This window comes from Neopelma chrysocephalum, unplaced genomic scaffold (genome assembly GCF_003984885.1).
Source record: "Neopelma chrysocephalum unplaced genomic scaffold, ASM398488v2 Primary Assembly neopelma1_116, whole genome shotgun sequence".
Lineage (NCBI taxonomy): Eukaryota > Metazoa > Chordata > Aves > Passeriformes > Pipridae > Neopelma > Neopelma chrysocephalum.
Genome location: NW_020897778.1, coordinates 1,615,842 through 1,641,890, shown reverse-complemented (window position 1 = coordinate 1,641,890; position 26,049 = coordinate 1,615,842). Strand labels below are relative to the sequence as shown.

The 26,049-nt window shown below is 44.0% G+C and overlaps 1 protein-coding gene across 2 annotated transcripts in view; it reads right to left on the bottom strand.

Moving 5' to 3' along the window:
• Window positions 1-26,049, bottom strand: part of GCN1 (GCN1, eIF2 alpha kinase activator homolog) — a 45,313-nt gene that overhangs the window by 14,007 nt on the left and 5,257 nt on the right. For both annotated transcript variants that reach the window (XM_027696854.1, XM_027696852.1), the window contains exons 2-38: window positions 24,101-24,203; window positions 23,448-23,511; window positions 22,771-22,902; window positions 21,507-21,615; window positions 20,748-20,846; window positions 20,531-20,665; window positions 19,959-20,027; window positions 19,772-19,880; window positions 19,292-19,366; window positions 18,902-19,030; window positions 18,626-18,676; window positions 18,126-18,224; window positions 17,677-17,850; window positions 16,847-16,999; window positions 16,053-16,145; window positions 14,612-14,687; window positions 14,278-14,437; window positions 13,180-13,369; window positions 12,952-13,076; window positions 12,435-12,613; window positions 12,169-12,262; window positions 11,341-11,454; window positions 10,946-11,144; window positions 10,318-10,473; window positions 7,562-7,743; window positions 7,235-7,315; window positions 6,626-6,769; window positions 5,836-5,963; window positions 5,470-5,659; window positions 5,008-5,078; window positions 4,090-4,255; window positions 2,947-3,141; window positions 2,510-2,756; window positions 1,938-2,059; window positions 1,515-1,629; window positions 868-1,047; window positions 323-543 (exon numbers count right to left, since the gene is read on the bottom strand). In XM_027696854.1, the coding sequence (XP_027552655.1) occupies window positions 323-543; window positions 868-1,047; window positions 1,515-1,629; window positions 1,938-2,059; window positions 2,510-2,756; window positions 2,947-3,141; window positions 4,090-4,255; window positions 5,008-5,078; window positions 5,470-5,659; window positions 5,836-5,963; window positions 6,626-6,769; window positions 7,235-7,315; window positions 7,562-7,743; window positions 10,318-10,473; window positions 10,946-11,144; window positions 11,341-11,454; window positions 12,169-12,262; window positions 12,435-12,613; window positions 12,952-13,076; window positions 13,180-13,369; window positions 14,278-14,437; window positions 14,612-14,687; window positions 16,053-16,145; window positions 16,847-16,999; window positions 17,677-17,850; window positions 18,126-18,224; window positions 18,626-18,676; window positions 18,902-19,030; window positions 19,292-19,366; window positions 19,772-19,880; window positions 19,959-20,027; window positions 20,531-20,665; window positions 20,748-20,846; window positions 21,507-21,615; window positions 22,771-22,902; window positions 23,448-23,511; window positions 24,101-24,203 (4,929 nt within the window). The remainder of the gene's footprint in view (window positions 1-322; window positions 544-867; window positions 1,048-1,514; window positions 1,630-1,937; window positions 2,060-2,509; window positions 2,757-2,946; window positions 3,142-4,089; window positions 4,256-5,007; window positions 5,079-5,469; window positions 5,660-5,835; window positions 5,964-6,625; window positions 6,770-7,234; window positions 7,316-7,561; window positions 7,744-10,317; window positions 10,474-10,945; window positions 11,145-11,340; window positions 11,455-12,168; window positions 12,263-12,434; window positions 12,614-12,951; window positions 13,077-13,179; window positions 13,370-14,277; window positions 14,438-14,611; window positions 14,688-16,052; window positions 16,146-16,846; window positions 17,000-17,676; window positions 17,851-18,125; window positions 18,225-18,625; window positions 18,677-18,901; window positions 19,031-19,291; window positions 19,367-19,771; window positions 19,881-19,958; window positions 20,028-20,530; window positions 20,666-20,747; window positions 20,847-21,506; window positions 21,616-22,770; window positions 22,903-23,447; window positions 23,512-24,100; window positions 24,204-26,049) is intronic.

The window sequence follows — 26,049 nt, the reverse complement described above, 5'->3', positions numbered from 1 at the left end:
TTGTAAGCAGCTGATCTGTGCTTCACTTGTTTGTTTGTTAAGGCATTTCTTATATAGTAAAAATTACAAGACCTTTTTGCAGGGATAAACATGGTACTAACTAGGTGACCAAAGCACAGAGCAGACAGTCTTAAGCATCTGAGAACTGTCACTGTCTTTAGTCATGATCTATTCATTTACATACATTTAATTAAAGAATCTGCATGAATGCTGATATTTTCTACCTTAAAAGGAAAATCTCCAAGCCAAATAAATTCTCTCTAGGGCTTGTTTGTCAAATGTATTAGAGTAATACAGTTAGAGAGCATTTTTAGCACCACACCTTCTGGTCAGTCAGGGAGTACATGTTCCCAATGATCTGGGCAGCCATTTTCCTGGTGTCTGTGGAACGATCTTGAAAAGCTCTCTGAACAATTGGCATGATAAGTGCTAAGGATGGAGCATCAATGAAATGGACAAATTTGGTATCCAGTAGAGTCTGCAGACACTTCTGGGTCTTCCTGGAGGGGTCAGTGAGAGCATCCAACAGAACTGGAGCGATTGCTGAACATTTTTTAAAAGGAGAGAAAAAATTTTGTTTGTACATAACCAAATATGGATTGTCAGGCTGAGCTGGTGTTCTCTCATGGGATGTTTTAGATCCTTCTAAAGGAACCAGCAGCACAGGGACAGAGGAAACCCTATTAACACCAGTTGACAAAAGGGACAGGAGCATATAAAAAGCCTGGAAGCAGACAAGCTGTCAAGCTTGCATGTTATACTTCCATAGGAATAGTTTAATTTCTATACAAATTTGCATTTGAACCTAAATCTTGCTGTTATAAACCATTGTCCTGTCAGGACATTAGAGATGCAGGCAGTTCTTACCCAGGATCTCTGGGTTCCTGATGACAGACCCAATCTGCCTGAGAGCCTGCTGCCCTGCATTCTGCACCTTCACGTGGGAATCTGTCAGCACTTCAGTGAGTTTGGGCACGATGTTGGGTAAGCAGGAAGAGAGCTGTTTGGGAGCACAGTATGCCATAGCCCCCAGCAGTTCCACTGAGCCTGAGCACAAAGTACACAAAAAAAAATGATAAAAGACAAGACAAAACACAAAACAATACACAGCATTAAGAATCGATATGAGAAGATAATCACATTTATCTCAAATTCGAATCTACCAGTTGGAGAACACAAAGAAAGGCTGAAATGCATCAAGCCACTCTATGCCACCTAAAGACACTAAAAAATAGATTTTTTTCTTTTGTACTAGGTAAAAGAAGTGTGGGAGGAAAATTCCAGGTTCTGGTGTACTTCTATAGAGACAGGGGTACAAACTGTCCCTGCAATATGCTGAGGGGAAAAAAAGGTTGCCCAAATGTGTCAGAGAACTCATTTGTATCTCAAAAGCTCTAAAAGTTCCACAGATCATAAACCATCACAGCCATCTGTAGGGATGATGGAATGCACGAGGGGAATGACAGAGAAGGGCACTGTTAGTCTCATCTTGTCAGTCAGATATTGCTCCATACCAGCTTTAGTTCTCCAAGATTCCTCTTCTAGGGCTGCGAGAAGTGATGGCAAAACCAGCTTCACTCCATGAGTACTCAGATTGCTCATCACGGCTTTGGCACAGTCATCTGCAGCCTCCAAGGAGAAGAGAACACTCACAAACTGTGACACAACACGTGTTTTTTCCCTTCCTCTGAGACTCACTGGGAACAAAGCCTTCATGTAAATAGTGTCTCAGTACAATGATGCAGCTGGCTAAGTAGCTCCCAATTAATGGCCACCGAAATCAGATGCTTTCAGTTATTAAGAAGATCAAATTGTTATTAGTGGTATCTCAAGGGATAGGTCATCTTCTCAATTTGCCTGGTTACAAACAGGATTCATAACCATTCCATTTGTTTTTCTCTTAATGCTCTGTGATTGCAGAAAGTGAAGGCACTTACCTCTCGCACGTACTGGTTCCCATCTCCAAAACACAGCAGCAAGTGAGGCAGCACATGAACCACATAGGGCTCAAAGAGCTTCCCAAGCATGCTGCAGAGCATCTCGAAGGCAAACAGAGCCCCTACAAACCCAAAAAGCACAGTCAGAGGAAAATACAACTTCATATAAAGAGGATGGATAAATAAAATTGTTTGTAAAATATCTGACAATTCCTCCAGAAGCACTTAAAATCTCACAATTTAAAGTCTCTTGCTTTCTTGCCCTTGTGGCTTGTGCTGTAGTGGGGATTTGTGGCCTCAGAAAAGGAGTCCCCCCAGCAAAACCTGCCTCTGAAAACAGGAGGGAGGGGCACATGTGTATGGTCTAGCACCAGAAACCCTTCTTCCACCACGATGTGAACAAAGCAGTTTTATGGCCTCAAAACAGTCACTTCCCATTTCTTTCTCTTCAAACTTTAGTGAAATAAATGTAGCTAAGCCAAGCACAAGGGTGCAGGCACTTCATCTGACCAGAGTGATAGTGGGTACAGAGAAATATTGGGTATCTGGAGGGAAAAGCTTTTGTCCCTTACCCTCCCGCCGGCGGAAGTTCTTCTTGTCCTGGATGGCATCGGTCAGAGTGGTCATCATCTCCTGCTGCTTGAGAGAGAGGATGCCCAGGCCTTTGACCAGCCCTGCCAGCCCATAGGCTGCACCTTTGCGCTCAGCGTACTTATCCGACTCCAAAAGCAGCTGCATCAGCTTCTGGATCATTCCTCCTGCGTCCTCCTTAATGGCAGGCACCAGAGGTGGTAAACAGCTTGCCACTGACTCTTGAACCTGTAAAACAATCCACCAGCCATCAGACCACTAAATATTCATCACTAACATAACTCCCCCCCGGACTGCACCCCCAATGACACCTTTCTGTCACCAGAACCATTTTTCATCTCTCTGACATCCCTAAAAGTATCCTAGTGTTAAACTGCCTCTGTGGGGAACCTGAGAACTCCTCCCAGAAGGCACCTACCTGCTGAGATGGGGTGGACAAGGCTGCTATCAGTTTGCCAACAATTGGTTTCACTTTAGGGTCACTCTTGTCCAGATGTTTTGCCAGTGACCCCATCAGAATGACCACGCTTTGCCTGACAGCATCATAGCTGGCATCATTAGGAGCATTTTTCAGGAATTCTTCAAACACTGGCAAGAGAGAGTTAACATTGTCCTGAAAAACAAAACCACAGAACTTGCCACTAGAGTCCACTCAGAATGAGATTTGCTATGCTCAGTGGACTTGTTTGTTCTTCTCTGAGCCAACAACTGAACAATCACACTGTATTTACAGTTCATTTCATGTGTCACATCGCATAAAACCTTGTGCCATCCCAATAGGCAACAAATATTTCCTGCTAGAGAAGTTAGCTCTTCAAAATTAGATTCCCCAAGCCTGCCAGCATGATGTTCTGCCAGAAGCAATGCAAGCTCCCAGGCTTGAGCATCAGTGCCTGCTCCTCTGCTTGCCCCATTTGCAAAGGGAGAGCAGAAACATCAAACAAACCTCACACAGTTTTTCTAAGAAACAGAAGGAAAAACGAATAATATGAAAATACCCAAATTGTCTTGGGCCAAACAGGAATACAGACATTTGTCCAGAGGTGACTGGCAAGTATAAGGAAATTAGAAGCTGAGCAATTCCCACCCTGCACACCTCCCCCATGTGACACTGCTTGGGAAGGGCTGGCAGGGAGAAGGATGGTCCTCAGTTCCCTCAACAACTTCAGCTGTTTTCAGTTTAATTAAGCCAACAATCGGCAAGCTTTCATGTTTTGCTTCGCATGAAGCCTGAAAAGGAATTCTCATCTTCCCAGGATTAAAAGATCCGTGGTCTGATTTCACTTTTATTACTCTAGTTTTATACCATTTCAAATCCAGTTGATTCAGGAGTATTTCTTTTTTATAGCAATGACAGGGAAGAACCACACTTAGTCAACAGAACAACTCTGAACACATAAAAACTCCTAAATGAAGTTTTCAGCTGTTACAAGTAACAGCAACCTCTAAGAAAGTTGAAAAAAAAAATTAAAAAAAAATAAAATCTGTGGGCTTCAAGACACTATCTACATTTTCATCACATCTTTGATCCACTGCTAGAGAAAGAAACGTTGAGACTTACTTTGCCATGAGTGTTGAGCGTTGAAAGAGCTGCATCTAACATGCACTTCCTGACCTCAGGACTGCGATCATTCAGAGCATCCGGCACAAAAAACTGAAAGAGGGGCTTCACCTGAGAACTGTCCAGATGCTCTGAGAGCTTGTTGAGAGCCAGAGCTATGCCACACCTGTGAAGATGGTGAGCCTGTAAGCTTACTGACTTTTCACAGAATTTGCTTGAGCTCACAATCACATTTGCTATCAGCAGTACATTAAAAAATTGAGAGAGAGAGCCATAATGAAAACAAAGAGCCTCAGAGTGTCCAACCTCTCTGTATTTCATTACATAACCCCATCCTGCAGCCTCCCAAAAGGTCAACAATCCCTCAGCCATATAAAGGCTTTTATCTTGATTATGCATTACAGATACTTGAGCCAATTTAGACATCAGGATCACCTCATCTACTGCTGAAATACAGCAGCTTTGCAAGGTACATCAGACTAAAGGACAGATTAGCTCAAGACAAGTAGCAAACAAGATAATCTCCAATTAAACCTGTATTGTACACAAGTAAACAAAAAGTTAATTATCCAAACTGGAATTCATCCAGTTCATTAAGGCTTGCACTGCTGCTCTTGAACCAATCAATGGCCCATACAGAGGTGAGAACACAGTAAGATAAGACAAAAGTCAGACAGTCTGAGAGAAAGACTGTTCTTATCAGGACAAAGAGAAGAAAGCACAGTATTTTGATGGAACTAAAAGCATTTCAGTTCTGCCTGCCCAGTCTGCTTGAATGGCACAAATATTCTCTACCAGAAGGACACGTGAAACCAGCAATTCAACACAATTGCGTATAATTTGTTCTTCTAAATAAAAATCAAAAAATCTCATTTAGACGCACAGGAAATGATAAGCTCAATCTGAAGATGACTGTACCTTGCTTCCCACTGGTCAGGTGGTGATTCAGATATCACTCGTCCCAAAGCATCCAAAACTGGAGGTGGCCTCTGGAAGGAAAAAAAGTTCATCAGAATTGCTTTTCCAAGGACGGACACACAGAAGATCTGTCAGCCATAGCTGCAGTGCCATTTGATAATACTGCACAGAGGTATGATCCCACTAGCAGAAGAGCATGGTAAAAAACAAGAAGAAAGTTTAGGCCCCAAATGACTTAAACTGACCCTGCCCTGTCACGGCCTTCCTGGACCACCTAAAGCACACCTTCCTTCTGTACAGTGGTGCTATTGCTGGTTCGAGACACTGAAGTCTGTGAGAAGCTCAAACACAGTAGCAGTAGGCTCAATGCACATCCTCAAGAGAGACGAAAAGAAAAGCTACTAACAAAAAATACAAAGCACAAGCTCGTGCCCATCAATACCTTAGGACAAGAGTACTTACATAGAGCTTCTCCTGGTAAATCTCTGTGAGTTTGCTCATGACCTCTGCTGCTTGCTTTCGGTACTGAGCTACAGCTCTGGAAAGAGCTTCAGCCCCTGCTTGTCTCACTGCCTCTTCGTGGTAGATGACATCTTTGATCAGCAGAGAACAGAGGTCGGGCTGCAGCTCCAGGCCCATGGACTCCCACAGCCTGCAGGGCACACAGAGAGGTGACGGGTCACCCTCCAGCAAGGGAAGCCACTGCTACACGTAATATCGAGGTGACCTAGAGCTCCAGCTGCGGGGGCAAAGTTCTGCAGTGCAGCTCACCGAGGTGAGCAGAGGAGAGGTCCCCTCAAAACCCAATCAGCCAAGAACAACTCTCACCTCTCTGCCAGCTTCTGAATCTCATCTTTGACATCAAACTTTACTACCCAGAGGCGCCGCAACAGGTTCAGTCCATTCTTCTCATCACTGTCTGGGGTCGGCAGAACCATTTGTAGCTCCATCAGTCCCTGAATTAGTTTACAAGAGAATCAGTGCAAGGATCTGATTTTCAGAAACAGATGCTTTAAAACACTTAAAACCTTTGCCCAGTCAAGCTCTCAGTGGTTGGAAGTGTCAAAATTCATGTTTGCTTGTGCCTTACACTGCCTCTGCTGGTCAAGGACTGCCTATTGCTAATAGGTGAGCTGGTGAAACTCAGGAATAGTGTTCCACAGGCAGGATGCAGAGAGGCTTTTCTGCTTCTAAGTACAGACAAGACAGCTCAGGTGGAATTTGTTTCATGGCAAAGAAAATCAAGCACCCTTGGGATTTTTCCTTCTATGTTCTCAGAAGTGACTAAGCTGAGGCTTTCCAATATCAGGGCCGAACACATACATAGGAATTTTTTGACAGTTTCTCTCCCTAAGACTAAGCTCTATGCAATTGTAAATAGAAAGTGTCAAGTTGTCCTAATCACACCTGTTTTAATAAAACAAAGATGTGGATAAACCCAGAGTACCCCTAAATCTAGCACAAAGAGCACTGAGCATTATTGTTCACACTGCCCCTCCAGCAGGCACACTACCCTAAGACTGGCATCACAGCTGAAGCCCCTCTTCATCAGTGTTAGAGAAGATTCACCTCCCAAAGATTTCAGGAATTCGGTGTGACCCTGAATGATTCCACCTACCCTGAGAGCTGCATCCCGAACGTTCATGCAGGGAGACTGCAGGGCCTGCAGGAGCACGTCGATCTCCTCCTGCTCGGCGTAGGCACAGCTGTCCTCCCCGCTGCTGCTCGCGCACAGCGAGGTCAGCGCCTCGGAAGCCAACACCTAAAATGCCACGAGGAAATATTAGGGATTCCACTACAACTTGTACTTCTGTCAAAGCAAGAGCAGAGTAGGGGCTGAGTGCTATCACAGGAGGAGAAAATCCCAAAGAACAGTGACAAAACCGAGTTCAGTCCTACTCTCTGCTTTTTATCATTGACCTTCCTGCCACCTCATCCCTTAGAACAAACCCTGAGAGGAGCCACTACTGAACTTCTTCGGCAGAGCAAGGCCTTAGAGAAGGAAAAAATGTCACCTCTGGAAGACTAAAGGATATGTTTGGTGCAATAAAACACACAGAAAAAAAAGATGTAGACATTTTCTTCCACGATACCACAAACACAGGAGAAAACTGGGAATGTATCACCACCAGCCTCAGAGACTTAAACCAGTTGAGTGCATTTCCATTATTCAGGTGCTGATGAAAAGTCAGGGAGAATTCTGATAACTATGATGCTGAGGACTCACCTGTAACCGTGGAGAACCTGTTCCTATCACCCGGGTCAGCAGAACCAGCATGTCCCTCCGGGGCAGCAACTCTGGGCCATTCTGAAACGTGGAGGGAAGATGAAAAGTTTTATGTCTTGTGACTCTGAAGTACCTTGCCTGTGTATGACATTTCTTAAAAGATCATAACTAAAACCTAGGGCTGGACAGGTACCAAAACCTGTGACATAAAACAATCTTACATTCTTAACACTAACTTGCAGAATTAATCTGCTTTGTCCAGTTTACACATCAGTTGTTTTATCCTAAGGCTCATCTGATCAGCTGCTGGATCCCCACAGCTCTCACCTCATCCACCAGCAATGCCTGGCCATTTCCTGATGACCTCAGCTGAGCATGGACCGTAAGGATCTGCAGAATCTTGACCAGGAACTCCTCCTTGTCCTCGCTGTCATGAGGTGTCTCAGTCATAACCGTCTTCAGGAGAGGAAAGACTAAGGAAAATGCTGGAGCTGATAATGGGGCAGCACCTGTGAAAAGGAAAAACAACCCTGTGAGCACAACTGATCCCCTCATGGCTTTTTTATAACACTGACTGGTATAAAATGTACATTTGGGTGTCTGGCCAAGCTTCAGCCTCGTGCACAAACATGCTGAGTGACCCTAAGTATTGCTATGCCCCTGCTCCATCAGTGACTTCTGGCATTTCAGTGCCAGGTTAAGGGTAGGACTTGATGATCTTAAGGATCTTTTCCAACCTAAATGATTCCATGATTCTGTCTGGCTTTAATTAAACTCACATTAGGATTCCAAATTACTTCCAGTGCCCCAACAGTGCAAAAATACACACTGTAAATGAAATTTAAACAATTCAATCGATTAAAATAGACAGGCAAAACTGAGCTTTTGTCTATACTGGAAATACTTGCAGGCAGCAGGGGATGGAACACAAAATCAGATCCATTACACAACCAAAGCTGAAATAAAATCTATTTTAGTCACTTTTAAAGTTCATTTGTCCCAAAGCAAGGGCCTGTTTGGCAGCTATATTTCCTTTAAACACTTCCTGCCAAACCAGCTAACCTGTCATTCCAGTCTTCAGCTGGATCCTTGAGAATGAGTTCCATCTAATTCTGGTGCAAATCTCAACTCCCCTCCTCGAAAAATCAAAGCTTTTGGATTTCCACTGTTATAGATTTTGCTCCTTCCTTCTTACAGAACCTTGGGTACAGGATATAGCAAATGCTCCTTCCTCAGTTAGTCCAGTTAAAATTCAAGTATCAGATGTCTAGGGAAAACGTTTCCTTTCTACATCCAATCTGTGCTGACAGAGAACGCCCAAGTTTAAATTTCCAAGATGCAGATGAAGAGCACTGCAGATACAATACTGCAGTATTAGTCAGCTTATGTAGGGCACAGATACTGCAAAAGTAGTTCAAGGGAGAAGTATTAAATCCCAAACACACTGTGAGCTCCTATTTAACATGAACAGCTTTGGTAAAACCCCCTCCATTTCTGATGTGGGATTTTTTTCTCTCTGTTTTCTCAGTATCTGTTTGCTTTTACACTTTTTTTTCATTTTGAATTATTGGCCAGGTATTTCTAAGCTTCAACCACTATCCCTCTATATGTAGCAGGAGAAAGAAAGCTTTATCTGAGATGATAAATGTTCCGTTTATACAGTAGCTGGTATTGACCAACAGGAAAAAGATTATAGAATATATCTTGGCTTTTCAGCAATGAATGATAAATTTTATCATCCACATTACAAGGAGGTAGGGTCTGTCTTAGGTCTCATGGTAACCAGAGAAATTAACCTCTACTAAATCACATTGCACAACTACATTCCAAAGAACTTTGAAAATGAGAAAAAATCATTTGGGAATATAACATGACTTGTCCAACAAAGTGCTATGGAAACTACTGCTTTTCTCTTTTGCAGAAGTGGAAAAAAATAATTGGATATTAATTTAATTAAGCACTGTAGGAAATCTTTAAGGACTGAAAATATTTCCACTTTTCTCTGGAAATAAGCCTGAAAATGGATTCAAATGTTAATGAACTTGCACTTACTATGGCAGTAAATTGCACAGTGGAGACACTGAATTATCACCAAGATGTTCAGCACTGAAGTGCTGTTCAACATGGTCAACTGCCACTTCTCACCTGTGACAATGACATGTGCCACAGTCACACCTCTGCACATCTGACTGGCAGCTGAACAGCAAGGGGAGAACTGAACTATGGGGGTAAGGGACCAAACAGAACCCCACATTTCCCTTAAAAATATACACCATCTACCACAGCAGCTTTTATTGAGTTAGATGATGAACAGCCTCAAAGCCTGGGTGAACCACCTCTATCCCTGCAGTACAGCAGATGCTGTGAGACAACCTAAGCCATGCTGGCCCCCTAAGGACACACACCAACCCTCCTCTTCTCTACTGTTATTGTCAGTGGAGTGGCACAAGCACTTGTGGACCCCACTGTGAAGGAGATTCTGGAAGTGATCTAGATTAAAACTATCTCCATTAATAAAAGAAAAAAAGGTTTATTTTAACTCAGATAATATTCTTGCATGGCAAAAATACTGGTGCTTGCCCTCATGTTACAGAGTGGAAAGAAGTGCTCCTTCTACAACCATGCCATAATAAAATATTCATGAACTGCAGCACTACACAGCAAACAAGTAGAGGCCACGGGCACTTCACTGCTGAGATCACAGATAACAAGCAATTATTTTGTCTTTCCACTTAGTCTCGCTGAATCCCTTATGTTAAGTGGTGTTGAAATGTAGGAGCTGTCCTTGGCAAAGATGAGCCTTAATTTCACTGCTATTATTTCTGTATAAACCATTTTAAGAAGAAATACTGCTATTTTCTTTCTACACTTACTACACTTGTAACATCACTTCTACTGCTACCAGCACAAAAAAAAAAAACCCTTAAGGTTTTTCATATCTATGAAGAGCTATCCAATTAAAATAAAAAAACTGAAGCCTCACTTACAAAATATTATACAAACTTTGAAAACTAAAAGAGTTTATAGTTATTGGGGGTGGAGAGAATGTCAGCAGGATGTACCATATCAATCATCCTTCTTACCTGGCTCTCCCTTGCCAGTTCGGCTGGGGATGGTGTGGGCATGCAGCAAGCTGACAACTCTGTTCAGAGCAGTGGGCAGCTCCTCCTGACACCAGGATTCATCTAATTCACATTCTGGTTTCATCAGCCGCAAGGTCACATGGCTCACTAAAGTACCTGCAAAGAAAGAATGAAGAACCCATGAGAGGACTAAACCCAGAGATTTCTCGAGAGGAAAATCCCCAGGAACACAGACTCAAGAACTGTAACAAAGCTCAGAGCAACAGCCAGGCTGCAAAGAGGCACAGAGAGGAAGGCCAGCCCTGGGGCTGACAGGGGACAGCTTTCTTCACAACGTGTGAGTTACACTCACATCCTCTAAACTCTGCACACGGGAGATGGTCCCACAGTGACCAACTGCTCCTCAGAGCTGGTCACAATGACCAGACAACTCCTTGTCTTTGGTCCCAGTCCTATCCAGAAGTTGTATCTCTGGGAAATCACAGTCATCTCCCTAAGAACTGTTCCAGGTGGTTTTTCCTCCTGGCTTTTCTTGGTTGTGATCCACAGCTTGTAAGAGCAAGAATTTTCACTGCCCTGCCACAAAAATAATCTACCTTGCCCTTAAATAGCAACTGCAAATACTAACCAAAGGTTTTCAGTCGAGCAGGCATGACACAGGAAGCTAAGGAAAGAAAAAGTTTCTTAATCCTTGGAGCAGCCAAAGGAGATCGAAAAAGTGGCAAGAAGGAACTGATGAGACCAGGGATGTACTGAGTGAGACCAGGAGGCTTTTTCTTTATAACAGTGTCCAGGAGTCCTAGAGCTGTTTCCAGCTCATTATCAAGCTGTAAGAGAAACAATTCAAAAGGTTACCATAAAAAAACTCCATTGGGAAAAAAACAGGTTGTTAAATCTAATTTCTAATAAAAGAAACAAATAGGTGATTGCCAGATATTCTCTATGTTACATCATTTTCCTTTCATCAAAATTACTTGGGTCATGGTAGCTGCAGAGGTGGCAAAAAATACAATCAAAACTCACCTCCTTCAACCGTTTTCTTATCTGAGCCTCCCTTTCCAGCTGTGCATGCATCAGCTCCTTCTGCTTGCTTGTCAGCTGCACCTCATCCTTTATTCCTTTCTTCTTCTTTATCTCCTGCAGTAGAGAGCCATGGACATTATTAAGCTAGTTATTAACACCAGCTACCTAATTAGGTAGAGAAGAAAGTTGGACACACTGAGATTATTTGCAGTTTACTTTTAAAACAGTATCAAAATATGCTTCCAAATATATTCCCTCTTGAGTAAAGACACAAAATGGAAATCAGCAGGTTAACAATACTTTAATGTCCCATTAGCAGCATAAGTTTCTCCTGTGTTTAAGTTGGTCACAAATTATTTAATATCATTAAAAAGAGCTGTCCTCCCCAGAGCAAAGAGAAGTCAACCTTTAATAAAAGATTGTTCCAGTCAACCTGGTACATTCCCCTCCTTTGACCAAGTTCTTCCCCCCCACCCACACCCACTGCCCTGGCCAGGCTGAACAGAACTGCTGGCTGATGACAAGATGGAAGCACCTCTGGAACAACCCTTACTGGGAAAGTTACACAAGACACATTGAACCAGAGATGAGGAGAAAAAACAGGTACTAGCAAGTAGTAAGAGCTCTCACAAACAGGTAGAATAGCACATCAAAATACAAATATAACAGAAAAGAAATGGATACATACAGATACAAGAGAAGATGACATTTAATTTTTCAAAGAAGGTCAGAGAATCTTTCCCACACATGCCAGAAGCCACGCAACAACACAGATGAGTTGCAGTGAAGGTTCTGATCAGCCCGGCTTTCCTGTTCCCATCAACTCACCTCCTTCAGCTCCAGCTCAATGATTTGTTCCTTGAAGGAATAAGCTTTGTTCTCCCTCTTCATGTTAGCCTTTTTCATGCTATCCTGTTGAGCACTGAGAAGGAAAAGTAGAGAAAAAAATCAGCACTGATCTGGACTGAGATCCAGACACAAAAATCTGGGAACTCCTGTCCAGAAAAAGCATCTGACACACCCAGTCACCCACTGGCAAGATGCCAGCAGTGATCAATCCCCAGGTGCAGAGAGACAGGAAATTTAAGTCTTACCTCTGTATTATAGACTTGTCATACAGTTCTCCCTCGGGTGTCTTCATGATGGCAAATTCCTCTCGAGTAACCTGGCACAGAGCTGGATTCTCCATTGATGCTGTGATAGTGCTGATGAGCTGGGGGAGCACTCTACCAGGTGAGAGCAGAGAGAGAGATCCCACTGCATTCATAGATGACTGTCAGGGAAATGAAGGGAAAACATAATCAGAATTCCTTAAAATTGTCTCCAGGAAGTATACCCTGCTGAGGCAGCCCCCATTATGTTCTAATCCCTAATTCCTTGTTTAGTGGGTACTTGAGTCTTATCTAAAATTCTACTCAGTTGCTGGTACATTCTTTCTCCCTTAAATCCCACCTCCTTTTCACCAGAGACATTCTCTTTGAACCTGCCTTTTCCTCACCTTTTAGACAGATCTCCTTCCATACAGACCAGTTAGTACTGAACTCCTTCAGAAAATTCTCCTGTTCCAAGGTATCTCCCAAAACTACCACAAGGAAAGCAGGAATTAATCACCTGGTTCTCTGGAGTGTAGGCAGTGATCCTGGGCAAGATGTCATTCAGGTGTTTGCTAATGAAGTCTTTGGGATCTATCTTCATCTTGATGAGGAGGGCTGGCCAAAGTCCGGGCTGCACTGCCACTGGCAAGAAGAATAAATGAGAAGCAGGTTGCTGATACAATGAAATAAAGACGTACAATAAAACCCCATACACTGACCATGAGGGTCTTATCCCTGCACCTACCTACAGAAGGATGATGGCTCACCAGCAGCATCTCCAGGGCCAGCTTCTCTGGCTCAAAGGAATCCACATCAAGCCCTGCCACACTTGAGATGACACAGAGTGCCTCAAGAAGCACTCGGGGGGGAATGTATGTCCTTCCCAGCTCCGACAGCTCTCCTGACTCCATCACCAGGACCTCGTGAGGCAGAACCTGGATGGACAACACCAAGCCTTCCTGAGCCCTGAGCACCTCCCCACAGTAACACCAGACTGAATGCCAACAATCACCTCCCTGTCAGTAACAAACTCCCGAAGTTTTCAAAGGAAAGAAGGGATAAAGAATAACAGCAAAACCAGAGCACAGAGATGACAGTGACAGAAAGATCAGGCATGGAGGACTATACTCAGTTTGGCAAGCTGGGGTAAAATAAAACTAAAATGATCACTTCTGGCAAAGAAGACTTTGGAAAAGGTTGAGCCAGCTGGCTGGGAACAGTATGCCCGACTTCTGCAGTCTAATTTTACCCAGTATATTTTCAAAAATACTTTGTTCAGGCTGTATCTGTAACATGGGAGGATTATTTACCAAGTCCCAGCCTTGCTACCTAATTAATGCAACTTAATCTATTACACAACTTGACATGGTGCTGCCCTAGCAGCAAGCCCAATAATACAGCACTTCAGTGTTTCCTTTTATTTTTTATTGCAGTTGCCATTAAAGTATTTATATTATATTTATTTTAAATAGGCAGCCTGAGCTATAAGCCAGGGCAAAGGAATCAGAATACAAAGAAAGGAATTAAGCACTTGGTCTTCCAGCAGGGATTAAATTTGCATTAAATTAATAGAAGGCCATGGAAAACTACAGCTTCCTCCCCAAATAATTTTGAATAATATGTCTTTTTGTATATATATATATGGAAGAATAGGCACACCATAGACATTTTTACTGTAATATGCAGTAATCCAGTAACAAATGGCATTCTAGGAGAACATCTGGAGCTGAATAATCTTCACATCAGGCTGTATGTCAACACTAACAGCAAATCTAGGGCAGGGAGGTGACTGGAAGTTTACAAACAACTGCCTGGGCAGAGACCAGGCTTCTTGGCTACTCACCTTGTGAGAACTGAGAACCACTTTGAGCTCCTCCAAGAGCCCATAGGCCAGCTTGTACCCTCCCAGAGAGGACAGGAGCTTCTTAACTGTTTGGTGGGCCTGTCTCCGAACGTGCCAGGTCCGACTCAGCAGGACGGCAACAAGGGCACGGTGATACTGCCTGAAAACAGACAAACACACGGGTTTAGCAGGGAGGCAGCTCTGCAAACCAAGTGGACACAAAAGCACCAAGAGTTCCACTCTCCGTGCCACGTCTCAGGCCCACCCTCCCCACTGCCCACAGCGGCACTCCGGGGTCAGACACGGATCTGTGACAGAAGTGCACTCTACGTACTGAACTTTACTTTCAGGCAGCCTCTGGGCATGATCCAAGAGCAGGCGCTCTGTCAGCTGCAGCACTGTACACATGGCTGTGGGAAAAGACAAATATTTAAAATAGCATGGAACTTCACAAGGAAGCAGATATTTTTTTTTTACCTGAAAACAAACAAACAGCAAGCAGGACACAGTGAAATAGCTCCCCAAGCTGAGCCTCTACATAATCTTCTCAGCGAAGCTAGAGACAAATCCAACTCAGGTCTGCCAAGAATGGGAACAGAACCATGATTTCACAGAAGTGTTGTTAGCTGGATCCCAGGACAATTTTCCTGACCACAGTGTGTGACCTATTTTGGTTTAAGTTGACAGAGCAAAGCAAATGATAAACACCACACTCACTGCACCAGTACTTCAATTCCTGAGCCCTCCCCAAAGAGCTTCAGTGAAACGAAATGAGTACTGAGTGTCAGCTGTCACTGGATCCTTTGGTTTGTGAATGGATGCTCAACCACATCATACAAGCAGGAGCAGAAGCCCTGGAACATGGGGTGGGTTATAACCCCCTAAGCACGGATCTGACACCCAAGGTATCGTGATTTGGGCACATTAATGATGTCACAGCTGGACGGCTTTGCCTAAATCAGCAACAACAAACCATGACAGTATTTGCTCTCAGCATTAGTTCTTGGATCTAACATCCTAAGGGACCATTCTAAAATTTACCAAATCACACTGTTTCAGGATATTTGCAGACTTAGGAGGGAAAATGAAGGGATATACACAGTGCCTTCAGGAAGCAGGGATTGCAGGAAGCAAAGGAGAAATTACATTTCCCATTTAGAAAACTTTACCTATTGTACCTTTGCACGAAAGATAAATTAATTCATTTCAGAGAAATGATTAATGAACTGTTTTTCAAAACTTCCAGTTTACAATGTAGATAGTCAGTAATGTTTTCTGTTGGGCACATTCCATTAATTTTTTTTTCATTTAATCTTTAAACATAATTGATCAAAACAGAGCACAGAAACACTAATTTATAGCCCAATTCATTTCTGTCTGTTATTACTCTTCCCCCACATTTCTTAAGATTTTCACCTACATTTTTTATTCTCCAGCCTTATTTTACTTTCTCCCATCTTATTCTAAGTTTCAGGTTTTTCCACATCCCTCAGATTGGCTGCACCTCTTTGCTTACAAATGGGAACACCACTCAGACACATTTTGTATTGGAATGATAAATGTGTGATAACAGGTCCATCAAGAAATAAACTGATTCATTGTCAAGCTTAGACTACAACTAGTCTAGGTGTACTTCTGAAAAGTACACTGTTCATTTTAATCTGAAACTCCATCCTCCAAGGATCATAGAACAGGGCTAACAAAAACATTAGTTCTTGTAAGTACTAAGAAACAGAGTTAAACAGCAACTGGATATACAATAACTGCCAATTTACCTTCCTCTGATGCAGACTGCAAGAACTTCTCAGATGTAAAAATTTGTTTTTTCTCATCCAGAATCAGCTGCCAGAAACCACTCAGCTTAGACTCTGACAGGAAAAGAACAGATGTCTATCAAGGATGTTTCAAAATAAGTCAGAATCACCAGTGTACATAAAATACAGTAGAATTCTGTCTCCTGAAATCCCTAAAGTTACTTCTAAGCCTTACTTGTCTTCAGTTCTAAAGCCTCTCATCTCTCTCATTCAGAACTATAAACATGCCAAAAAACCACCTGTTGACAAAAATACATTTCTCTGACTTACACATGTGAAATGTAAAGTCTGATTCACCTTAATCTTTCATAGGGCAAACCTTCCTAAAAATGAAGGAAAGGAGGGAAGTGTTGTGTTGCTTTTGGTAGAACACACCTGGTTTTTACATCCTGACAGATGTATGAACTCAGTTCTCATGCTTTCCAAAACACTACCCAAATAACAATCAAGTAATTATTTCAATACATCAGTCAACTCCTACCACGTATGGTCTGAGTGAACATCTTCTGTCAGAATAAAGAGGAATATTGCCCTAACTGAATGGAAGCTGGAATTTGCAAAGCCATGGAAGAGCAAGAATTTTTCACTGAATGAGACAGGAATTAATCTTTCCCTGGTTTACAAAATAGTAATGATTTTCTATGCAGAAACTGTCCACAGATTAGGGAATAGTATCCCCTGCACATTATCAGGAAGAAGTGTTAACCCTCAGAACCTGTTTATATTGGATTCTACCAGATGTTTTGTGACCTTACCAGTTTGTCCCTCAATTACAGACATTCTGCAGATCAACAAAGCTGCAGCAACTCCTTCAGTTACCATGGGAACCTGAGTACTTTGAGACGCCGCTTTTTCTACTGTCTGGATGAGCATCGGCAGCAAGTCCATTCCCTGCAATAATGTGTCACCTGAGGAGACAAAAGAGACAGGTTACAAAACAACATGGTTCTTCTCACTTTACAACCCAGGTATCAGTGTTTCTTCTGCTGTCATGAGACAAGGAAAGGAATTAGATACATGCTGGGGGAGGATTCTGAATCTCCCAGAGTATTTGCCAATCAGTAATATTAAACTGTGAAAATCTAGATGGTAACCACTTCGGTCCTCTCCTCACAGACAGAGCAGTCCCATCTCAATACCAGTTTCTGTTCATGGGATGAAAAAGAAAATGCTAGTTCAGTTACATTAAAGGAATTAGTTCAAATCACAGGAAGTCTGACTTCAAAGATTAATGTTTCCCTAAGAGAGGGAAAGTAAATTCCTGGCAAGCCATGACCATCTGTTCCACTTCAAACATTCACAAGTTAAGGAATCCCAGAGGTCTAACAACTGTGGATGAAATGCTGCAGTCAAAGGGGATAGGACCAACAGATGCAAATCTCAAGAGGATCACCAAAAGATAATAATTTCTTAAGTTCTTCATTTCAAACACAGTAATTTTATTTCTTTTTTTAAAGCTTCCAAGAGTCAAAGACACAAACCAAGATTTCAGTGAGCAGGGTGCTATATAAAACAAAAGCATGGTCCCTGAGCTAGAAACCTTACAATTCTAGTGTAAGACAAAAATAAAGCTGCCCAGTTTTACCTTTGAAGGAGGCCAGCATGCACTGCAGGTAGGCATGTCTCACAGCTGAAGTCGAGGTTTTAAGGCTGAAGGCTTTCTTTAGCCATTCTACCAGCTTTTTAGGAACCTCTGTGGTGAACCGAACACACCAGAGAGCCAGGACAGACACTGCATGAACCAACGTGCCTTCGTGGACTGGGAAGAAACACAGAGCTCATGTCAGTTCAGCAACTGCATCAAGCACAGGAACATAAACCAGAAAGCAGGTAACAACATCAAAATGCAAGAAAGGAACACGTGCTCCTAACAGGCACTGCACTTTTCCACGGGGCTGCTCATCACAATAGGGCAACAGACTCCATAATACAGCAGCCAAGAATCCAGATTTATCCTGAATTACAGGCTATGTGGAAATCCTGCTCAAGATAAAAGCAGCTTAGCAAACCCAGAACAAAGGCAAGAGGTCTCACCTTCTTGTTGCAGGAAAGGGATGAAAAGCTCAGCCATAGTTCCACTCAGAGCTTGGCTGGAGGGTCCAGAAACCACATGGTGACTAAGGCTGCCAATCCCTGAAAAGACAGAATTCTCTCAGCAGTTCCCAAACTACCAGCACAAATCTAAAGCCAATCAAGAACGACCCTTCACATTTCAATCCTTGCACAGACATCTTTTTTCTTGTCACTACATCTGGATGCCACATCCACCAGGTACCAACACTGCAGGATCTCTGTCTTCATTTTTACTCAGGAAACAAGTCTTTGAATAAAATATTTGGCCTACCAGCCAATTATTTTCTTTGAATAGAAAGTCAGGAACTGGCATGTGGTATCCAGCATCCTCCACGGCTTCAACTACAGCCAATTCAGAGAGACAGGCAGGGAATCCTGAAGGCTGAAATACAGATCCCTCCCATTCAACCTTTTGCTGAATTTCTTTCACCAGAGAAGCAGCTTTCTTCTAGGATCCTCACCTGAAAGGACGCTCATCTTCTGAGCAACAACTGTCAGCTTCCCCTCTGAGCCTGCCAACAAGAAACACACGGGTGACAGGTGACTTACAGACAACTGCTACGTGCTACATCGAGAATCTTCTCCAAAATACAACAGCTTGCCCCATTATCCCTGAGCCAGGTTGAGCCATCCCTGCCATACAAGCAGCTACAGACAACAGAAAATACAATACACAGAACTCCTTGAGGCTGTCAAACCTGTATTCATCCCCACTGCTTATCCTACAATTTACTCACCCCCTAAGATGGCAAAAAGGTGTTTGCCCAGCGACTCCACAGCCGAAGGATCGCTACACTGCCGAGCCAGGTTCCTCAATGCCACAACTGCTTCATCCATTAGCTGCACACTGTTGGATTTCAGATGACCTAGAGAATAATGCACAAGATAAGAGTTCCTTACAACAAACTGCATAAAATCAGCAAGGCAAGGACATATCTTTACATGTGGCTTAACTCGGCTTCTGGAACCATCACGTGAACTATTCCAGTTCCAAGTTACAGCATCATCCTCCCTCCCATTTAAAACCATCTCTTCATCAGTAATGAAGCTGTTACAGGTGTAGCCAGAAAGTTGAGGAAAGCTTTATTTCTGAATTCATCATTCCCCCCAGAAGTGAGAGCACTTACTGGCCAGTCCTTTCACAATGTCTAGAGCGTACTGGCTGAGATCCAGGTTCACAGACACAAGCAAGCAAGAGATTGCTGAAGACAGAAGAGATAATGGCACATTACATTCTTTTAAGTAACTGTTTTTAGCATTTTAATACACCCTTCCCCACAATTCACATCAAGAGAGTCAGGGTGGTAAGGAGTAGCAATAAAAAAACCCTACTGAAATTGATGCCCAGTGAACAGATTAATTCAGGATTATTCTTAGCACTCAGCTGTGAAATCCCGTCCTTGGTGCAAACAGTAGCTATCACATACCCTGACACTTGGGATCACACCACAAATGTTGCTTCTCCACATCTAACCCTAGGATGCCAGACAATCCCGCTGCCTGCGCTCGCAGAACCAGCAACACAGTCCAGACAGACACTGCCCCAACAGCTCCAGACCTCTAAGGAGGCTCTTTGACAGAGCAACACACAGAGGCAACACACTCACTTTCAATTACATTCTCAGGACTCCGTAGCAGGGATTTCTGCAGAGTTGGCAAAACCGAGTCCTTGAACTCGGCATGGGACATGTAGCGGAGGAGCGGGGAACAGCTGTCCTGCAAAGGAACAGAGCGTCAGCACCACCACCAACCCTGCCAGGGACAAAGCAAAGCACCTCTGCAACAGTGTCTCACCAGCACGTGCTTCTGAGGCTTTGTCTTGCTCATAAGGATGGTCTTCAAGTAGAAATCCAGGAGAGCACTCTGAGCAAGCAGAAACACCAGATTACAGCCACATCACAACTTGTACACAGCTCCCAGCACACTGTCGGGAAACCAGGCTGGACACCCCACCTCCTTCTCCTCTGGAAGGCTGCCCTACTTCCTACACAGCAGCTTTGCTTCCACCCTCACATAAGTCAGTCAAGCAGAAGTCGCTGCTCTCTGCTCTATCCTGAGCCCAACACTCAAACCACACAGAGAGCGACCTGCTGCCTTTCATTCCCACAACAGGGAGAAGGCAGGAAGCTGCAGTGTTGGCAACCTACAGGAATGCCCAGGCAACACCAAACAGCCACAGATCTGGCACCTCCTCTAAACCTCCAAACCTCCTCTAAAGGCAGAAGTGCAGAACTACTGAATATATATAGTGAAACAGGGGCAGATGCAAAGTACCAGCCTCACTGAGACATCTGTTCAGCCCCTTCTCCATGATGACAAGTGACGCTTCTTATTCCCCCAAAAACCCACCAGTACAACAGATGTACCTTATATCGTTTAATAATATCCATCTCCTTCTGGGCTGTGCAAAACTGCACCACAAGTCCCAGCATTGCAGCATAACTCTGGTTTGGTTCAAGACCAAGAATGACAGATAGGTACTGATCCACCAGATCCTGGTTCTGAAGAGAAAAACAGCAAGGCATGTTAACACCAGAGAAGCCAGAACAGCTGTTGACTATGGCACATAAGGTTGTCCATCACCTCTTTCCACAGCCTGTTCAGTTTCTTCACGGCCCCATCCACCGCCTGCTTGTGAGAACCTCCCAGGACTTCCAAGAGGAGCAAACACTGAACCTCCACCTGCCAAGGGTAACAGCCAAGAAAACCTTCATGCACTTGCTTCTCAGAGAGCTCATATCAAATAAGACATGCCAAATGCTGCTGATTAGCAGAATCTGCTTAAGAAAATGTCCTTAGGTCATGTAAGTTCTTCCCACAAGCTGCCATTGCTTTCATCCCACACGCAGCTCTTTGCAGAACCATGAATAACAGTTTTGGAAACTCCACGTTTGAAAGCAGCAATTTATATCAGATTCATCCCCTCTTAAAATGTGTTTCAACTATAACCCAAGGTGCTGTGAGCGTGGTCACAGGTTCATGTTGTTAAAGGAGGTGAAAAGAAAGTAAAAAGGTACTCAATACTGTGTGACAGAATCTCACACTTCAAGGGAGGCACAAGGACTTCATGCCATGCTGCAGATACACCTTGGAAGCACCAGTAGTCACCTCTGTATGCACAGCTGCAAGACTGCCCCTCTCTCATGCTTTACACATCTCCTGCTTTCTCCAGAAGAACAGGAGAGACCAAAATACACCAGATTCCCATGTAAACCTGGATTTTAACCTGCTGTTATCAGTTACATTCAGAATTATTTGCCATGTTTCAGCAACTTAAAGACATTAGAAACATTTAAGTCCTTATCTCCAAAGGGATACTTCTGCAAACCAAAAAGAACCTACCAGTTTTTTCCATGTTTCTCCCTGTCTCTTGTCAGGCGTTGGAAAGACTGTGCGTACAAGCAGGCACGTCCAGGAGAGCGCCAGCAGAGCTGCAGATCCACTGCTCTTACTGTTGTACAAACAGGAGAGGGAGGTAAATCTGCAGCTCCCAGCAGGAAATCTATATCTACTAGACCATAACAGACCCATCTTTGCCCATGTCAGAACAGCACCTGACTGACAGGCAATTTTGTCACACAAAAATGCAGCTAAAGCCTTCGCTTTTAATGGAAATTATCAGCCCTCAGAAGTTGTTTCAGCTCTGGTTTGACACTCAGAGATTCCAAATGGCACACCAGAGGAAAAGTCTTGCCTGCTGGGAATGAGAAACCTTAGCAGAAGAAAGAGACCATTTTTGGATCTTCCCAGCGGCATTACAGAAATGAGAGTTAAATAATTTACCAACTGAGAGTGCCCAAAAAGTGACTCAAGATTTCTCACCTGCTGCTCAACTTTACCGTCAAGAGCTTCCCAGCCTTAGATTGCCAAATCTTTCCTCAGCTCACATTCCCTCCTGGCACACTGCGTGGTTCTGGTTTCTGCCAACCCTCACCCCCTCCCTCTGCTCCAGGCAACAGATCCCACCTCGCAGCTCCCTGAGGATCCTCACCCCCTTTAGATCTCTACCTCGAAGTGAAAAAATGTAGATAGTGTCCTTACACACAAAGCCAGCCACCACAACTGAAGGGTGAATATCTTATCACTGCAAGCCTTGAAACCAAGATCAGAGATTTTTCTAAAGCTGCACTTAGTGCCACAGAGGCACTACAGGATGGCACCCTGTGGCCTGTGTCAGCTCAGCAATACCCTAAGTCACCCTTTGGAACCACAAGTCACCCTTTGGAACCACAAGTGTTTCCAGAAGTTACCACAAGAGAAGAGCTGCTTGTTGCTCAGCTCAGCTTCCAATTTCATTATCTCCCTGTCTATACTAAGGGATTGAATACCACCAGCTGAAGACCTGATGGGTAAGGAAACCCCCTTTCCTAATCATTTTGGAAACCGTAACTCAGACCCAATCCACCAGCACTAATACCAGGATATTTACACTGCTTTCCCAGAAGACAAGAAAGAGGTAAGAGAGGAACATCTGAAAGGCATTAACAGCTTTGTCTCTAAAGGTTTTTAACACCTCTGTCAAGCAGCAGCAGAATAACCACTCTGAACATACGAGCAACTACCAGCAACTCAGAACCATTTCCACACAAGGCAACTCATCCAGCACCTGGGAACTCCAGCCTTGCCGCCGATCCCTGAGGACTGCAGGGAGTGCAGAAGGTTTCTTGCCGTGGCCTCCGGCTGGGACTCTGCGAGCTGCTGAAGGGCTGCCTGTAGGGCTCTGCGGGACGCTGCATCCCTGCAGTGACAAAGTGAGCATCACAAACCTGCCAACATCACACAGAGCACTCTGTGTGGAGATAGTAACTATTTTATCCTTTCTGTTCCAAAAACTGGAAAAGTTTCTGGCAGAAAGCTCCATTCCCTTCCACAAGCAACAGCAGTTATGTGGAAGCTCCCCAGCATGTTGCAGAAGAAAACAGGTTCTGAACAGCTCCTCTGCAAGAGACCATGATTTAATCCCATCTAGAAGTGTCTAAAAGGCATCTAAAAGACACCTCAGTCTTGCTTCACAAGGACATGGGTGTTCATTCTTGCAAACTGAACCACAGGACAAAAGTTTTCATTTCAAAATTAAAGGTGAAATGCAAGGCAAGTGTTGCAAAACTTTCTAATGTCAAACCTACCCTGAGAGCCTAATTACAAGATGACCCCGTTCAGTGTCACACACATCTCTGTGACATTGCACACTAACATTTCCAGATGCTCCAGAACAGTCTAACTAATAAACATGTAAATACTGATAGATGAAATCATACAGCCTTTCCACATCAATTTACTCACCGGTATCGATGCAGAGTAAGGCAGAAGAGTTTGCAAAGGCCTTTCACTGCACCCTCTGGAAGATCTGTAACAATATATTTTAAAATATTTCTTCATAAATTGATGAGCTCTTAATCTTTAACACAAACACAATTCACTCCACAACTGAAATCACTAAACTGCTCACATCACATCTTTGAAACTGCTTGCAAGTAAAAGTTCCCTCTTTTTGTATGTTTTATGCATAATTTTAAAAATAATGGCAAAAATTGGAACACGTGGAATACAGCCACCTTCAGAAAATAAAAGAAATAAGAAAGTTTTAAAAATTTGCTTCGGCTGTTTTATTAAAACCACTTGAAATTTTCTACACTTCTCTCCCTAGTCATGTATCTGAATATTCCATGAGAATTGAAAAAACAGGCTGAGTCAGGAGAGAAACAGGCAACTGAAACACTAATGAAGAACTAATACACACAGTGCTACAACTACTGACTGGAAAAAGCACATGTGCCAAAAACCAGGGTTCTGTGCTACCTACAAACTCCACACTTGGAATTAACGCTGCCAGCATCCCCCCGCCCCAAAAACATCCCTCACGCAGCCCTTGAAACAAAACATTTTAACATTTTCCTCCACCCTGGTAAGCAGGACAATGTCCCCCAAGCTCTTACCTTTCCCAGAAATGCATTTTCCCAGCTCACTGAGGATCTCTCTCCGTTCCTTCACGCTGGCTGTAGTTACTTTTACCGCGAAGCGCTTCAGTGTGTCAGAAATCTGAAACCACAAAGAGGAAACAACATCAGACTGCCTTTGATATCAACCCACAGAACACAAACCAGGCAAGCAGAACATGCCATCTGCTGCCACATGACCTCTCAGTGCCCAAATGTTGGGCATCCATGGTCTCATCTGCCAGGGAAGGGTCACTGTGCATCACACACCATGAAACTCTGTCTCCTTGGCTGAAGGATGACTGCTCTCTGTTTGCTAACCTGTCCCCTGGCACAGTGCTCATGCTCTGTAAGAGACACCCCTCTAAAATAACACAAAGTAAAAGCTAACACCAATAACCTGGAGCACAGGACCTTTGAAAGCAAAAAATAATGCACTTCAAGAACTCAAAGGAGCTTTTCCATGTACGTTATAGCCCAAAGCCCATGCAGCCCTGAAGAGGGACTCCAAACTGCAGACAACCCAGGGTGACTGTAACTGCCCATCCTGAAAAGCTGACCTGTGGTTCCAGGTCTCAGTAGTTGTGAAATTCTGTACTGGCATTTCCTCTTTTCCAAAATTAACAAGCACATTGCAAGGATTTTGTAAGATGGACTTGTCAGATTAGAAAAGGTTGTGCCTCGCTACCAAGTTCCTCCACGTACCATCAGCCGTGTCCAAGGATACCCAAGCAAAACAAAAATCACATCACACAACCCAAAGGGTTTTTTATGCCTGTGTTAATGTGTGCTGAGATCTGCTGGAGGGAGGGGACTGAGAGCACTCACCTCTGCGTTTACAGAAACCAAAACAGAGCTCTCCAGGAAGGGCTTTTGAAATCCCGCTCTTAAATTCAGCCACTTTATATCTTAACAATAATCATCATCTTTTGGAAGGGCAGCAAATGAGCATGTCTTTAGAAACTCATCAAAACTGTTCCTTCTCCCTTCAGTCTTTTTCAAAGAGCTTCTCAAGAACTGCTTTCAGTGAAGCTTTTTGCTGACATGTTGAAAGGTTAATCCTGCTCAGCAACTACCTGGGATTTAGGGACCATCCACACCTCCCTGAGCCTGTGACCACTTCATGCCCCCAGCTCTCCTTAAAACTGGCTGGAAGCAGGGCTGCACCCCTGAACAGCAAGGACTGGGTCAAGCTGTGGAGGACAACCAACAACCGACAGAACCAGAAGCCTTTAAGGAGCTGCTCTGCCCTCAAACCTTCCAATACAGGAGTTCATCATATGCAAACTCAAACCAAGCTCCACTTACTCAAGCTGCTTAATCACAAGCAGGCAGGCAGATGTACAGACAGGAAAAACGTGTTTAAAATCTCTCAACAGTCTAGAAACTGAAATTATAAATTATGTATAACACTACAGGACTTCCCCAGCATCTCAGTGACTTACAGAACCTGCACAAACCCCGACTCCCCAGTCTCCAGGCAAGAGCAGCTGGGACAGGCTACACCTATTTACTTTTTCCTTTTATTGGAACGTTTATGTACACACGCATACAAAGCCAGCCTACAAGCAACGCTGCTGCAAGCAAACAGAGAGAACAAAAAGGTAATATAACAAAACAAGTTAGGAAGACCTAAGTTGAGAAGACCGGGGTTTGCCTTGGGAACACCCCAAGCCCATCAGGGTTAAACAGGCGGTCCCGGGCACGGGAAGCGGGCACACCGGGCTCCCCCGGCGGGGCGGTGTGAACCAGGGGAGAACGGCGGGCCCGCCGAGCCCGGCAGCCACACAGGGTTCGCAGCCGGGCGTTGACCGGGACGGTAACAGCCGCCCCCCGCTCCTCTCCGGCCCGGCCCCGCGGCCGCGGGCGGGCCCTTCCCGCGGGCCGGGCACAGCGCGGTGCGGGCCCGCCCCGGCGGACACGGCCCCGGGCGGCCGCGGGCGCATACC